This window comes from Hippocampus comes, unplaced genomic scaffold (assembly GCF_001891065.2).
Source record: "Hippocampus comes isolate QL1 unplaced genomic scaffold, H_comes_QL1_v1.1 scaffold57, whole genome shotgun sequence".
Taxonomy (NCBI): Eukaryota; Metazoa; Chordata; class Actinopteri; order Syngnathiformes; family Syngnathidae; genus Hippocampus; species Hippocampus comes.
In genome coordinates, this window is record NW_017805039.1 from 322903 (window position 1) to 338825 (window position 15923).

General features: G+C 43.1%; 1 protein-coding gene and 1 long non-coding RNA gene across 2 annotated transcripts in view; one reads left to right on the forward strand and one right to left on the reverse strand.

Moving 5' to 3' along the window:
- Window positions 1-15365, forward strand: part of LOC109512336 (transcriptional regulator ATRX-like) — a 21273-nt gene extending 5908 nt beyond the window's left edge. The window contains exons 11-38 of the mRNA XM_019863958.1: window positions 5343-5497; window positions 5646-5819; window positions 5901-6003; window positions 7281-7474; window positions 7623-7796; window positions 7878-7980; window positions 8381-8468; window positions 8548-8733; window positions 8810-8939; window positions 9647-9756; window positions 9852-9995; window positions 10080-10257; window positions 10333-10470; window positions 10958-11133; window positions 11214-11331; window positions 11547-11683; window positions 11751-11797; window positions 11856-11929; window positions 12020-12137; window positions 12225-12316; window positions 12560-12665; window positions 12768-12945; window positions 13332-13523; window positions 13604-13747; window positions 13830-13901; window positions 13970-14065; window positions 14829-14957; window positions 15023-15365. Of these exons, the coding sequence (XP_019719517.1) occupies window positions 5343-5497; window positions 5646-5819; window positions 5901-6003; window positions 7281-7474; window positions 7623-7796; window positions 7878-7980; window positions 8381-8468; window positions 8548-8733; window positions 8810-8939; window positions 9647-9756; window positions 9852-9995; window positions 10080-10257; window positions 10333-10470; window positions 10958-11133; window positions 11214-11331; window positions 11547-11683; window positions 11751-11797; window positions 11856-11929; window positions 12020-12137; window positions 12225-12316; window positions 12560-12665; window positions 12768-12945; window positions 13332-13523; window positions 13604-13747; window positions 13830-13901; window positions 13970-14065; window positions 14829-14957; window positions 15023-15121 (3655 nt within the window). The 3' untranslated portion in view covers window positions 15122-15365. The remainder of the gene's footprint in view (window positions 1-5342; window positions 5498-5645; window positions 5820-5900; window positions 6004-7280; window positions 7475-7622; window positions 7797-7877; window positions 7981-8380; window positions 8469-8547; window positions 8734-8809; window positions 8940-9646; window positions 9757-9851; window positions 9996-10079; window positions 10258-10332; window positions 10471-10957; window positions 11134-11213; window positions 11332-11546; window positions 11684-11750; window positions 11798-11855; window positions 11930-12019; window positions 12138-12224; window positions 12317-12559; window positions 12666-12767; window positions 12946-13331; window positions 13524-13603; window positions 13748-13829; window positions 13902-13969; window positions 14066-14828; window positions 14958-15022) is intronic.
- On the reverse strand, window positions 1110-2729 carry LOC109512522 (uncharacterized). The gene is made up of 2 exons (XR_002167549.1): window positions 2596-2729; window positions 1110-2492 (listed from the first exon to the last, which is right to left on the reverse strand). It is a non-coding gene; the product is annotated as an uncharacterized LOC109512522 (long non-coding RNA).
- Window positions 15366-15923: the final 558 nt, after the last annotated feature.

Below are 15923 nucleotides of genomic sequence, written 5' to 3' on the forward strand. Positions count from 1 at the left end.
GGCCCCGCCCAGCACCCCTCCCTTCTCTGTCTTATCAGTGGGTTACTCTTTGATCTTTGATTGGTGTCTAAGTGTTGTTTTACGATGCGTGCTTGTGTGTGTGTGTGTGTGTGTGTGTGTCTGGGTTACTCTTTGATCTTTGATCGTGTCTAAGTGTTGTTTACGATGCGTGCTTATGTGTGTGTGTGTGTGTGTGTGTGCGTGTGCGTGTGCGTGTGCGCGTGCGTGCGTCTGTGCAGTGATGAAAGTCCTCCGGATTTTCCCGGAATTTTCAGGAAAGTCCACTTTCATCTGTGTGTGTGTGTGTGTTAGTGCGCTCTGCTCACCCAGCGAACGCCCACGTGAGGCACGTGGGTGTGCGCGGGTGTGTGTGTGTGGGTGTATGTGTGTGGCTGAGAGAGAGAGAGACACAGAGTTAAGATAAGATAACCTTATTTGTCCCACACTGGGGAAATTTGGAGTCTACCACAGCAAGATTGGGGGGAGGAATAAAGTGTTTCATTGCACAAAATAAATGTTAGAGAGAGAGAGAGAGAGAGAGAGAGAGAGAGAGAGAGAGAGAGAGAGGAGGCTTATAAACAAAAAAGACGCAGTGTCTTAGTGTCTCTTCCATCCTTAATTGTCCAATCATTAGCACGTCGGCTGCACGCAGCGGGATCGCTGGCCTGGATTTGAAATTTCGTTCCTCTCACATTTTTTGGCTTTTTTTTTTTTTTTCATTTTGTTTTTTTTTTTTTATAAATCCTTCTTCACGGATTTCACTTATCACTGGTTCTTTTTGGAACGTAACCCCCGCGATAAATGAGGGATTACTGTACATTGATTGCTCCAGGCAGATAAGCAAGAAGCTTGTAGCTCAATGTCCAAAAAGAGGAACTGTTTGTTGCCTGATATTCCAACGTGTTCATGTATGACAGACAGGTTCATATGCTGTGAAAACTATTTTAACCAGGTCAATAAGTCAAGCCTGCTACAAAGTTGTGTGCAGCATTTTGAACTGATGCAAATGTGACATACTTTCAAAGGTGAAGTATTCCGTTTAAATCTTGCCTTTCTGATTTTTGATGTTGTTGGATGTCTTAAAAAAAAAAGGAGAGCCTATTTTTATCCATTTATTGAAAAAAATCTCTTGAAATGTTAACAACATGCTTGTTGTGTGGAATAATTGGCAAGAATCAAACGAAAATGCTTCACCTTCATGATTCTGATTTTCGATCACGCACTGAATCATAAATCACCGTTGTTAGTGTTTAATTTTAGGTTAATACATATCAAATTTCAAAATATATTACTGAATAAAGATGCCTGTGAATATTTTCATTCGTCCAGTTAATTTCATTCTCCAAGCATTGCCTCTCCTGTAAACTGGACTGTTCAGGTTGTCTTAGAAGACGTTTCATTCTTTTCTTCTTCATCCACCTTGCGCTTGTTCCTTGTGGAACTCGATACACTTTTTAGAAATGACTTTCTGGTCATAGCCACAGGTTTTGAGGGCCTGCCTCAGGTGCCTCAGTTCTTTGTCTTTGGCCACTGGGCTGGTAGGAACATGATCAGTCTGAGACTTTAGGTTCCAGTAATACCCACTTTGTGTTCCAGTGGGTGATGTGAGTCAAAAAATATTGCTCAGCGCGTGTGGGTTTTCTGTAAACCCAAACATGGAGGCCCCTGACGTCTCCAATGTCGACACTGCAGTCCCAAAAAAAGCAACCGTTTGTCTTTGATATCCCCATATCTGAACTCGTAGTTTTTTTTTTGGCTTGGAACCCATATTTAATCCACATTTTTATATGTGCTATTTATATGTAAGAATTTTTACATTTGAGAGCAGTGCCACCGTGATGCCAAAAGGCGCATCCAATAGGAGAGGAGATGGCGGAGTGATATCAGAGTGCTAAAAGCGATGGTCCAACTAACAGGAAACACCTTCCTGTTACTTTCTGGTTGGCAAGCGCTTCAAAATATGGGCGAACTTGCTCCACGGTGATATTGTTCTTGTGCAGAATAGAAAACAAGTGCAGTACGAAAAGGACAATAAAGTGAGGAATGCACGGACGAATTTGTGTGTTGGGCAGACCAAGTAACCACTGATCAGGCGCGTATCGAATATCGCTTCGCTGTGTGTCTCTTGCGTGCCCTTGTTCGTGGGGGAACTAAACAAGGTCGTTTAGAGCGGAGAAGGTGAGAGGTTCCTTCATCTAAGACAGAAAAAAAAATAACATCACTAATTAATCTGGGGGCTGGTGGTTGTGTTACTTTGGCTGCTGAATGCTGTGCATACGTCTGAAAATCCACTTTAGGTTGCTGTCCCCCCGTACTGATTTTCCTTTAAAACATTAAATGTATTTTCCTTTGACCGGCCCTCTTTAAACGTGGCCAGAAACATACCGGTAACCTATTTGACCTAAGCTGCCTCTCCATTGATTTGTGTCGAACAGCCGCGTTGAAACATTTATTACTGGTATCGAAACTTTATTTTGGGATAGAAAAACCTACTATCTCTTGTGGTGAAACCTAATCTTGTCATATAAATAACTGAGGGACCACCCCCCCGCCCCCCCATCTGCCTACATTGAAAACAACGATGATTCATGCAACTCTTTGTAGACACAAATCACATCTGTTTGTCAAAGATGTGGTTTGCGGTGCATGCAGATTGACGCTTTGGATTGTTAATTCGTGCAAAGTTTCACATCAAATCAGCATAAAGCCTCTGGTATTTGCCAACTTCATGAACAATAAATATGATTGTGACATAATGCTTTAAAAACTGGTATTTAGTCTCTTTATTTTAACGGCCTGCCTTTTGTCACCCCACCAAAAAAGGTCACAACCAGTGCAACAGAGCACTGGCAACAAAAAGCGTATCATAATGACCTCTGATTTCCGCCTCTTGGTCAGGGTGGATGGGTTGGCATTCAAAATTGCTTGCAATCTTGTACCGATGTGGAATGACCCCCGGACATTTTGAAAAAGCACCAATTTAAACATGACAAGATTTTGAAGAGCAACGCTCTTCCCTTACTGTACCGAGGCTATCTTGGATTTCAATTCTTGTACCACAGTCGCGCTTACCGTCATTTTGAAATATTGATCAGCATTATTACCGGTAATACCTGTTAATAGAGTTGAGAGCTCTGGATAAGCAAATCCAATCTGGTCTCATTCACGCACGTGCAGTCCTTGTTCTGCTGAGGTGTTGAGATATTTGCCACCACGTCGCTTTACGTAGAGATGAACGGAGTTGTATAACTGAGTTCAAGCCCAAGCCCTGCGGTGTGATACGGGCTCACGCAGTTGAAGCCGAAGCCGGCATTTGACTCAGAAGGGCTTTTCCCTGTGGGGGCCCCCCCCCATGTACGAAAAAAAAGAAAACAAAGCAGCTGGAAAGAGTCAGTTGTGCCAGTGAGCCAAGTGAGCTGCTGTAATTGCAATCCGTGGTTACCGTACGGTTTTGGAACACTGTATCCGGATCTCACAATATGCCACCAGTCATGTTTCAACCTTTTTTTTTTTTTTCCCCCCCCAAGTCATATTAGCATTTTTGTATGTTTTACCCCACTTTCTATGCACAGATAAACATTACTGCTGACCATTTTGTAAAGCTTAACGCACAGCTTCTTGAAATGGAGGACTTTTTGACTGCCTTTCAATTGCGACACGCTGCAGAGAACGCAGTCGCAGTTCTCTGAAGTTGGAGACAATTTGTGTTACGAATAAATGTCACCGGTCAGTACTTCCAAGTAGAAATAACAATGTTGTACATCTGAGAATTGAGAGTGGGCTGTGAAACAACAATTATAAGCACCCAAATTCCGATTCTGTCCTTTTTTTAATGACACCCATGTTTGTTTCTCGTGTTTTTCTCTCCAGGTCGGATTTTCTGACAGCACAGCAGTGAATGTAGTGCTGTTAGGAAGGATGACGTGACGTGACTTATTGTTTGACTCGCTTGTAAAATGGTCAGCAAGAATGTGAAGATCACATTGTTTGTGCTTACTGAGGCCAAAACATGTAAAACACTTCAACTGGTGCTCTTTTTTTGGAATCAGCCCACTAAACACTCCCAAACTTGATGGCTGAAACACTGTGACGCTTCGCGGTTTTTAACATGTTGGATTCAGTCTCAGTGAAGATGGCTGCTCCCTTCCCTCTAGTGACTCATGTCGATGACCTACTTTTAGATTAGGGGCTTGCGCGAGAGCATCTGGATTTCTGAGCGATTTGACATGGGATGGACAATTGAGACCAAGTCTGGAAGAAATACCACACATCGTGCTTCATTCTGGATTGATTTGTCTTTAATACAGCACTGGACTGATCGCAAAAATAATGCATTACATTTCAAGCTCATCGGTTTTTTTTTGTTTTGTTTTGTTTTTTTTAAACAATTTTCAAATGTGAAATATAAACATGGTGATTTTGCGAATCCCGCTTCATTGTATAGTGTAGAGATCCCATGTTACATGGCTTACCGTGTACAGTCCTTATTTATATGTGGTAGTTGTAAATGTGATAGCAGAGGACATTTGGTGATCAACAAAATACAGTAGTTGTATCCTTCTAATGAACTCATGATGAGGGCTTGGCCCTCGGCCCTTCTTTCCCCCTGAATCTTAATTCTTTATCTTAAGATATTCTGGGACAATTCCTAGTTCACCGAATGTGCGCAAAGCAGAAGCTCGGAGGTCAGTGACCCTCTAACCTCACAAATATCCTGGATGAATTTCTGAAAATATCATGTTTAATATACACGCCACAATCTTGTAAAAAGTCTTCCCAGAGTAGTTGAAGCTTTATGGCTAAAAAGGGGCGGGAGACCAAGTCTAGTTTTTGCCTTTTTTTTTCCCCCTCTTGTAGGTGTAATTGCCTTGTGTCTCAATACATTTGTCAATATAGTGTATTATGAGGGTTAAAAAAAATGCAAGAGGTAATGATGTAATAAAAAAAAAATCCTGCTCCTACATGGGCCTACTTTAAGAACATGTCTTTGTGTTTTGGTGGCATCTGTGCATACAACTTGCTTGCTCTAATAAATGTTGGCTCTTTAAAACGTCTGATCCGTCTTTTTCTGCTGTTTCACTTGTCGAACTATCTCTGTGTCAGCAAGTTCTCCTTTGCAGCTTTGAATTCTTGTTTTGATTGATGTTTGACTTTCACACACTTACTTCAGCTTTGTCCGGGGGCCCCTTATGAATAACCGGTCTTACTGACTCGAATTGAGATACTTTCTGCCTTGCAGTATTTATATAGCCATGTCTTATTGAATTTTCCAGCTGAAGCTGATGTTACTGATCATGAAATGAATTTGAGGTACCTTGTCCTTCTCTTCTACTTTTTAAAAGAATCGCTAAGAAAATACTTTTGGCCCAAATCAATGCCAACATCTCATCGCTCGATGAGTTATCGTCAGATGAGGAAACACGGGATGCCGAGTCTTCTTCTGAGCCTGAAAGGGAATTTAACCAATCCAGTGAAGAATGTGGACAAGAGGACGACGGTGAGTGTGCCCCGTAAAAAAAAAAAAAACGGTCTTGTGCATATCTTCCGAAGAAGCGCAAGTCACGTAGGTTTTGTTGAAAGTGATGTCTACTTGGGAGTCCAAGAACTCCCCGTTGGTTACGTAGTCATTCGAATGTCTGCCACAGGGGAAAACTTGTCGTCTTCTGACGCTGGCACCGGGGGGCCCAACTTGAGGCAGCACCACTTGCTGCGCCACAAACTCACCTTGGATGAGAGCACAGGAAGTAACAAGGCAGCATTGGGGAATGAAGCAGGAAAGGCAGACAAGAAGAGGAGAGTCACCCCCAAGGATCTGAGCAGTAAGGACACCTCACACGTGGAGTGCTGCCTTTGCGTGTCGTCTTGGAATTTTTCTTAACGTGACGCTGCTTTATGTCCAGCTGATGATGAGAGCGGAGTTACTGATAATAGCTCATCGGAGCTGGAAGAATTTGGAGTGAGTGAGGAGCTGAGTGAGAGTCAGGGGGAAGAGAAGCTAGAAAGGTATAAAAAAAAAGGGGGGGGGGGGGATCCACTTTTTCTTTTTTTTTTGAACAGGACACAAGAATATTTGATCAACAGCTGAACATTCTGTACTCTGCAGAAGTTTAGTGCTATTATTGAGTTGGTTTTTCCACTTTTTGTGGTCACAGCCTTATCGAATAATGAACAAAGTTCAAGTTTTCCTCTCACAATTCTGCACACAACCCTCTTATAATGAGAATTATTAAAAAAAAAAAAACTAAATTAGTGAAAATAAAAATAGGCATCATCCTACTGCAAATCAAATCTAAACGGGATACACACACGCATATTAATTTTCAACATGGAGACCCCATTTTGTCGATGCCGCAGTACCAAATGTGACCCCGCGCACAGGATGACTAAATCGCTCACGCTAGGCTAACAGCTAGCTTATCTGGTAATAGGAGACATCTTTATCGATCTCGCCCTTTCAACAGTGCTTGTTGTAACAAAGCGCTTTGCAGAACATTTTAAGATCCTGACGCCGAGGTCGTAGCTCCAGGATGCGCGCACGAGAATTTGCCATCATAAATATTGAACGGCATTTCACGATTGTCCAATTAGATCGGGGAGGAAAACCGAGGACGGTGCCGGTGTACTCAATTGTCACCGAATGTGCGCAAAGCAGAAGCTCGGAGGTCAGTGACCCTCTAACCTCACAAATATCCTGGATGAATTTCTGAAAATATCATGTTTAATATACACGCCACAATCTTGTAAAAAGTCTTCCCAGAGTAGTTGAAGCTTTATGGCTAAAAAGGGGCGGGAGACCAAGTCTAGTTTTTGCCTTTTTTTTTCCCCCTCTTGTAGGTGTAATTGCCTTGTGTCTCAATACATTTGTCAATATAGTGTATTATGAGGGTTAAAAAAAATGCAAGAGGTAATGATGTAATAAAAAAAAAATCCTGCTCCTACATGGGCCTACTTTAAGAACATGTCTTTGTGTTTTGGTGGCATCTGTGCATACAACTTGCTTGCTCTAATAAATGTTGGCTCTTTAAAACGTCTGATCCGTCTTTTTCTGCTGTTTCACTTGTCGAACTATCTCTGTGTCAGCAAGTTCTCCTTTGCAGCTTTGAATTCTTGTTTTGATTGATGTTTGACTTTCACACACTTACTTCAGCTTTGTCCGGGGGCCCCTTATGAATAACCGGTCTTACTGACTCGAATTGAGATACTTTCTGCCTTGCAGTATTTATATAGCCATGTCTTATTGAATTTTCCAGCTGAAGCTGATGTTACTGATCATGAAATGAATTTGAGGTACCTTGTCCTTCTCTTCTACTTTTTAAAAGAATCGCTAAGAAAATACTTTTGGCCCAAATCAATGCCAACATCTCATCGCTCGATGAGTTATCGTCAGATGAGGAAACACGGGATGCCGAGTCTTCTTCTGAGCCTGAAAGGGAATTTAACCAATCCAGTGAAGAATGTGGACAAGAGGACGACGGTGAGTGTGCCCCGTAAAAAAAAAAAAAACGGTCTTGTGCATATCTTCCGAAGAAGCGCAAGTCACGTAGGTTTTGTTGAAAGTGATGTCTACTTGGGAGTCCAAGAACTCCCCGTTGGTTACGTAGTCATTCGAATGTCTGCCACAGGGGAAAACTTGTCGTCTTCTGACGCTGGCACCGGGGGGCCCAACTTGAGGCAGCACCACTTGCTGCGCCACAAACTCACCTTGGATGAGAGCACAGGAAGTAACAAGGCAGCATTGGGGAATGAAGCAGGAAAGGCAGACAAGAAGAGGAGAGTCACCCCCAAGGATCTGAGCAGTAAGGACACCTCACACGTGGAGTGCTGCCTTTGCGTGTCGTCTTGGAATTTTTCTTAACGTGACGCTGCTTTATGTCCAGCTGATGATGAGAGCGGAGTTACTGATAATAGCTCATCGGAGCTGGAAGAATTTGGAGTGAGTGAGGAGCTGAGTGAGTCAGAGGAGGAAGAGAAGCTAGAAAGGTATAAAAAGAAATGGGGGGGGGGGGATCCACTTTTTCTTTTTTTTTTGAACAGGACACAAGAATATTTGATCAACAGCTGAACATTCTGTACTCTGCAGAAGTTTAGTGCTATTATTGAGTTGGTTTTTCCACTTTTTGTGGTCACAGCCTTATCGAATAATGAACAAAGTTCAAGTTTTCCTCTCACAATTCTGCACACAACCCTCTTATAATGAGAATTATTAAAAAAAAAAAAATCTAAATTAGTGAAAATAAAAATAGGCATCAGATGTACGTTATTCACAACTTTTGCTTTGCACCTTTGGCAAAGGATTCCCAACCGTTGCTCAATATCTTTTGCGGTAAGAAGAAATGGTCGGAACCGTATATGTGTATCCCGTGTCATTTTCTTGTTCCAGTTCACCCCCTAAAGTCAAGGAGGAGTCCCTTCCGTTTGTTAGCAAGACCGCGATCACCTGCATTTTGTTGTCTGACACCAGTGAGGAGGTAACTGTAGCGATGACCGGTCACCATCACTGGCAAGAAGTAGTTTGATGTCCTACATGACTTCTTTACATTGGAGTAGAGTGAGCAAGAGACGGCTGAAGGTGATCTTAGCAACGCTCCAGGCACGCCCAAAGGACGCAAAAAAATCCGCAGAATCATCCAAGATGACAATCTCCGGTCTGAGACCCAGGAAGCGCTGCGAGAGGAGGAGGAGCGATGCAAACGACTGGCAATTAGGGAGCAGCTGATGGAGGACCGACGAGAGGTACTGCACACACCACTATAAACACAGACAATCCATTTTCATTGCAGTCACGACTGACTCCTATGTTGCGTTCCAGACAATCGTCGATATGTCTCAAGAGTCTGTCACCACCAAGCTGATTCTGGATCAGGATGAGCAGACCAAGACACCTCTAGTTCAGGTGCACAGGAACCTCGTGATGAATCTCAAGCCTCACCAAGTGGACGGTGAGTGCACGGCACTCACTTGTGCGCACATTTAAATCGTTGGTCTGTATATTGTTAGACTTACACGGTTGCCAATTGGTTAGCACGTCCGCGTCACAGTGCAGAGGTGCAGGATGTGGAGTTTGCATGTTCTCCCCGTGCCTGTGTGGGTTTTCTTCGGGTACTCCGGTTTCCTCCCGCATTCCAAAAAAATGCATGGCAGGTTAATGGAACATTCTAAATTGTCCCAAGGTGTGAACGTAAGCTCAAATCTATGTGTGCCTTGCGATTGACTGGCAACCAGTTCAGGGTGTCCTCCGCCTACTGCCCGAAGACAGCTGGGATGGGCTCCAGCACACCCGCCACCCTTGTGAGGATAAGGAAATTACCATTAAAAAAAAAAATGGATGGATGGAGGTAACTTGAAAGAAATGAGGTAATCAACGCCCTCTTGTGGCCCATTTTATATCTTCCAGGAAGATTTATTGAAGCCGAGGCTCCGTGTATTGAGGTCGGTCAATGCCAATTTCCTTTAAAAACAACGATAATACAAGCTACAATGAAATGTGAACGTGTGCGAACCCCCTGATACATTTGCGTACCCAACCAAAACACATGGTAGGTGAAATAACAGCTGATTAGATGTCTCTTGAAGCATTACTCATGTCAGGTGTTCCAACTGCATTGACTCCGAAAATCCTTTTGTTTCTCCCGGTCCTCATCAACAGGAGTCCAGTTCATTTGGGACAACTGCTGTGAGTCAGTGACGAAGGCCAACTCCTGTCCAGGATCAGGTTGCATCCTGGCTCATTGTATGGGCCTGGGAAAGACTCTGCAGGTATCGAGCCATTGATTGTAAAGTAAAAAAAAAAAAAAAAAACGGTTCACAAAATCCACAGGTTGGTTCATATCAGGTTTTTTTTTTTTTTTTAGGTGGTTGCCTTCCTGCACACGGTATTGCAGTCGAAAAACTTGCACTTTAAAACGGCCTTGGTCGTGTGTCCTCTCAACACTGTGCTCAACTGGGTGAGCGAATTCAACAAATGGCAGAAGCAGTTAGGCAAAGATATCGTGAAGGTATGAGATGACACACGTGTAAATTGGCAAAGGAGCACATGCATCCTTGTATGGTTAATATTCCCAAATATTAATACATGACAGGTCACCGAGCTGGCCACCATGAAGAATTTTGCTGACCGACTCTGCGCGCTGCAGAGCTGGCACACCACCGGAGGCGTGATGATTATAGGCTACGAAATGTACAGAAACCTCTCATTGTCCCCCAAACTGGACGATCATGCGTTAAAGCAGCAGTTGAAAAACCTACTGGTGGATCCAGGTGGAGTACTTTGCATCTTTCAGGATACTTGGAACGTGTTTTCTGAGGGTGTTTTGTCCTCTCGGACATCTTCAGGTCCAGACTTTGTGATATGCGACGAGGGGCACATTCTGCGCAACGACAACTCCAACATTTCCAAAGCCATGGGCGCTGTCAAGACGCGGCGGAGAGTGGTGCTAACTGGCACGCCGTTGCAAAACAATCTGGTGGAGTGTAAGTTTGCACCGTTACACGAATGCGACAATGAATCCATTTCAAGATTTTAAGTTTATTGCTTAGAACGATTTTTCTTTAATGTCGGAGACGCATTTTGTTTTGGAGAAAAGACAAAGCTGAGAGGGAGTGCGGGTTTACTCTTACTCAATCCATGCAGATTGAAGGCTCATTTTTGTGTTTTGTGTTGTTGTTATTAAGGGTCGCGTTTGCATTCATATTTTGACAAAAGGGACACAAGAATTCATTGAATGCTGTGAGAAAACATCCTGGACAAAGGTTTCTAATCTTTTTGAGGTTCAGGTGAAACAAAGCAAATCTCTGAAGGGAAAAAAAAAGCCAAACTTGTTTTGTATAATCTCAATGTCATTTGCTTTTTCTATACGTGGAAATCAGTGAAAATCCGATTTTCTTTGCAAATCTGAGACTTAAATTGAAGACCGCATTGCTCAGTCCCACAAGCATCCCTTTGATATCGTCTCCACAGACCACTGCATGGTCAACTTCATCAAAAAGAACCTCCTGGGCTCACTGGGAGAGTTCCGAAACCGCTTTGTCAATCCCATCCAGAATGGCCAGTGCGCCGACTCCACGCCCAGAGATGTTCGAATCATGAAGAGGCGCGCACACGTCCTCCATGCAATGCTGAGCGGATGCGTGCAAGTAAGATCTAGTTTTGATTTATCCTTTCCCCGTTGCCTCAGCAATCACGTTGTTTTGTTTTGTTTTTTTTTTTCCTGCAGAGGAAAGATTACTCCGAGTTGACTGAGTTTCTGCCTCCCAAGTACGAGTATGTGGTAGCAGTCAGGGTGTCTCCACTTCAGTATAAATTGTACAACCATTATCTGCAGCACGTCAGTGGTGAGTGGACACGGGCATTGGGGTGGAAAAAAAAAAGATCCGAAACTGATTATGGATCATTATTGATGGTTAATTGTCATTCATAAGATGCTAATTTAAGATATTTTCTTCGACAACATCCCAAGAAATGAACTTATGGCAATAAAACGGTTTTAGTTTATCCTGTTTTGCAGTCGAAACGATGATCGAGGTTAAGTTTAGGCCTGTTTTCTCAGGTTTGGGAAACGTTATCGGCACGGCAAAAATGAAGATTGGCGCAAACCTGTTTAAGGATTTTCAGGTCCTCAGCCGGGTTTGGACTCATCCTTGGTGCCTTCAACTCAGCTATAAGGCCAAAGAAAAAAAGCTCAGAGTAAGAACACAAAACCTCACAATTTTTGATGCAATGTTGTTCTTAATTGTTTTTTTTTAAATGATAGAAACATTTGGAAAAGAACAACGATACCGGCGCTCCACTCATGGAAAGGTAAATAAATAAATGAATGATGTGTTGTAGAACACTAAAGTCCTTTTGTTTGCCGTAGCGGACCAAGCAACAGCACCACCAACGATCCAAACCAAAACGCTTCAACAAATGTTGCTGATTCCTCATCAACAGGTACCGAGAGCGATTTAGTGCCGGAGTCGAGACAACAGCAGCTCGCAAACACCCTCCTCATGTCCCCTGTGTGTACTTGTACCCTCTCAGGCCCGTGCTGGTTCAAAAATATGCTGTCTCAACATGACGCCAAAATTCTGGAGCACTCGGGCAAGTTGGTGCTCTTATTTGAGATCCTGAGGATGGCTGAAGCCTTGAACGATAAAGTGTACGTCTTTTTTTTTTTCCTCTCCCATTTTTCCTCCCACATCTCCGCAGTGCAAAGACAGACCTTTTTTTTCTTTTCTTTACTCAGACTTGTTTTCAGTCAGTCCCTGGTCTCTTTGAACTTGATTGAGAGTTTCCTGACAGTTTCTCACCGGAGAAGAAAGGACTCATCGGAAGGTGGTATGTATTTTTGGGAACGTTTTCAGTGGTACATTAACTTTGGAATCTCCTAAACGTAACTTTTTCAAGTCCAGAACTTTTTGGGCCCATTACTTTTTGGCTTTGTGTTGTCAGCCCAAATTTGAGTCACAAAAACCAGCGTCACATCCAGCACTCCCCCTGTGAAGTGAAAAAGATTTGGTCATTATAAATTTGCAACTGGCACCTACAGTTACACTAAATATGGCGCCTGTTTTCACATAGAGAGAAGCTGGATTAAAAACTTGGATTACTATCGTCTGGATGGCTCGACCACTGCTGCATTACGGACAAAATGGGCTAATCGTTTCAACAGCATCACTAATGCACGGTATAGTTCTTTTTTTTTCTCCATTTATGATATCGCTAAACTACACAGTGACATTTGACACATACTGAGACGAATGTGACGCAAATCTTCTCTCCCCGATAGCGGCCGGTTGTTTCTCATCTCGACAAAGGCCGGCTCGCTGGGCATCAACCTGGTGTCTGCGAACCGGGTGATCATCTTTGACGCCTCGTGGAATCCTTCCTGCGACATTCAAAGCATCTACAGAGTGTACCGCTTCGGCCAGATCAAGCAGGTGTTCGTGTATCGTTTCTTGGCGCAGGTGAGCTCACTGGTCACGTGCCAATCGCTGTTCAAGGTCAACAAGAATTGATGATTAACAACTCAATGGACCGAGCAGCAGTGATGATGACATAATGAAAGAGCCAAAAATGTACCACGACCTAACATTTATTACAACCCCTGCCATAAGAATCAGGAGTGACCGTCTAGTATTGCAGGAGCAGTTAGTATACAGTACGATTGTTGATGTAACATGGGGGTGGTGTGTTGTCACCGCCGCCATCTTGTGGCATCTATATGCAATTGCAAACCTCTTTAAGGGGACGTGGCATCAGTTCTTGGCAAACCTTCGCTACTGCCAGCGAGTGTCGGTCCCCATCCAGTTCACCGTAATGTGTCTTTGGTCGTGTGTATGTTGACGTGTAGGGCACAATGGAGGAGAAAATCTATGATCGGCAGGTGACGAAGCAATCTTTGTCCTACCGAGTGGTGGATCAGCAGCAGATCGAGAGACACTTCACGCTCTCCGAGCTCACGGAACTTTACACATTTGAGCCGGACTTGCTGGACGAGCCTCATTCCAGGACGACAAAGCGGAAGACCTCTGACTTGCCAAAGGTGAACAATTTTACAACTGAAATGTTGTCGTTTTGCTTTGTTGACTCCGAAATAATTTTGAAACGTTTATGCCTTGTTAGGATCAGGTTCTGGCAATGCTTCTGGAGAAGTGCAAAGACCACATAGTCAGCTACCACGAGCATGCGTCTCTGCTGGACCATAAACAAGAGGAGGAGCTCACTGAAGCAGAACGCATAGATGCCTGGGCTGAGTATCAGGCTGAGGTAATGAGCCATACACCGAGCCAGCAGCAGCTTACCACAGTTCCACATTTCGCATTTTAATACCAGTGCGTCTTTGTGTTAGTCTCACACAGCCAGTGCCCCAGTGAAAATCAGTCTGGACACCTTGAACATGAAGTCCAATGAAGAGCTGATGGTAAATATGCTGCATCTTCCGGCCAGTGACCTTTTGCATTTGACTGAACACGACACGTGTGCTCGCAGCACTTGCTGAACAAAAGCAGAGCAAAATTAGCCGCCGCCTTCCAGGCCGTGCAGGCCATGACGTCACACCCCCTTCAGGATTACCAGGAATATGTGGTGAGTCATTGCAATTCTCGTCAATCATGAAAGGAACATGAATGGTGATCTGGTACAATCCAAATTACACTTAACAAATATTTTGGGGGAAAATGCTGACAAATGTCTTTCTGACATTGATCACATTCTATGGCGGGTCTTGCAAATGCTACCTGTGCTTTCAGTTCAGTGCTTTCACCCAATTTATTCCACCTCTTAAAACCCTTTAACTACCCCCTCAACCAACCGGTAGAGAATATGAAGATGATAAATAATCCGTTTTAAGGACAATAAATGCCAGCCGAAACATTTAGTAGGCCATGTTTTGATTTGATGAGATGAAGGTAGTGCTATTTTCTGCAATGTTTCCATGCAATGAGATCTCCCCATTGTTTTTTTTTTTTAATAGTCAAGATTTTTGTTAGAATTCGCTCAAGAAAATATAAAATGTAATTAATTTTTTTTTTCCATTTAGCAGCAATGGAAACCATCAATACTCGACACAAAAGTGCATTATAACAGCACGAAAGAGTGCCATGTTGTCTGTAGAATCGAATGACATGACAAAAACTAAATTTAAATACATCACACACAAAGATACGGATTTTACCAATCGGGATGGAAAAAAGCTGACATCACGGAGGACAAATTGGAAAGCGATTGGTCCCATTGGAAATAAATGTATGCAGTTTGATGGAACACACCTGAATTTCTCATGTAAAGAATGCTCCGTGCTTCTTTCATGACCAATATTCCAAAACAGCTGTACTCACTTCTGTTCCAGTCACGCCAGAATCCACAAACGCCCTTGGAACTGATCAAGATGAAGGCCATGCAGTGGAAACAAACTGACACAAAGGAGCTGGAACGGAGAAAGGCCTTTTATGCCGAAGTTCTTGAAGAGCAGCGATCAGTAAGTTCAAATGGTATCATGAGTGAGTGGAGAAATAATGAATGCCTCCCATACTTTTATTCCAGCTCACGTTGCACATCCAGACCATTTTGTGCGAGCGACGGAATCAAGAGCTGCAGGGGGCGACCGCTTCTGCTGCAAACCAGCAAACAACAAATAACTGAAGAGGGGGGGGGGGTCTTGCTGATGCGCCAGCTTTTTATCGAATATTTAAATCATTTCAACTTTTTTGATTCACCTTCTCTCCAACAAGGATTTTAATGTGACCAACTTGGTCATTTACTTCCATTTCATTCATGAGATGATTTCAATCATACGTGCCTTAAGGTTTTGGGGGAAAACTCAAGCGCTCCGATTTTCTCCCACAGCAACAGTAATAATTGGCATCAATGTCTTTATTTTGCATCCAGCGGCATGCGTTGCTGTCATGCTTTAAGCGCGACAGGGATGTATTTTATAATACTTCATTTTCTATGGTTATTTAAATAAGTTTGTTTATTTGCCTGCTGTGCATTTTAGCTTTTTGTTCATGTTTTTTTGTACAGTCTTGCACTGTTGTTGTCACTGGAGCAAACTGGGGAAGTGTACTTCCTTCAAGGATCAATAAAGTAAGCAAAAAAAAAACCATCCATCTGTTCCTCACAAGGGTCGTATTAAGGCTCTGCTTATCCAATTCATCACGACGGCTAATGCGCCCACCACGTCGAAAGTGAATGGAATGTACCCTCTGCTGTTACTTTTGGATGGCATTGATTATGATCTGTAAAACGGCTCAGCTAATGGAGACATGATTTCACTTCAATATCAGAATGTCGTCGATGATTTTTAACCATCTTTTCCTGGATTCGTTTTCAGATTAATTTTTAATCTGGTGATAACCTCCTTCTTTCCAGTCCCTGAGTATTACTATGTTTACATGTACAACATGACTCCACTGAATAAAGTCCGACAGGAACGTTCTGTGTG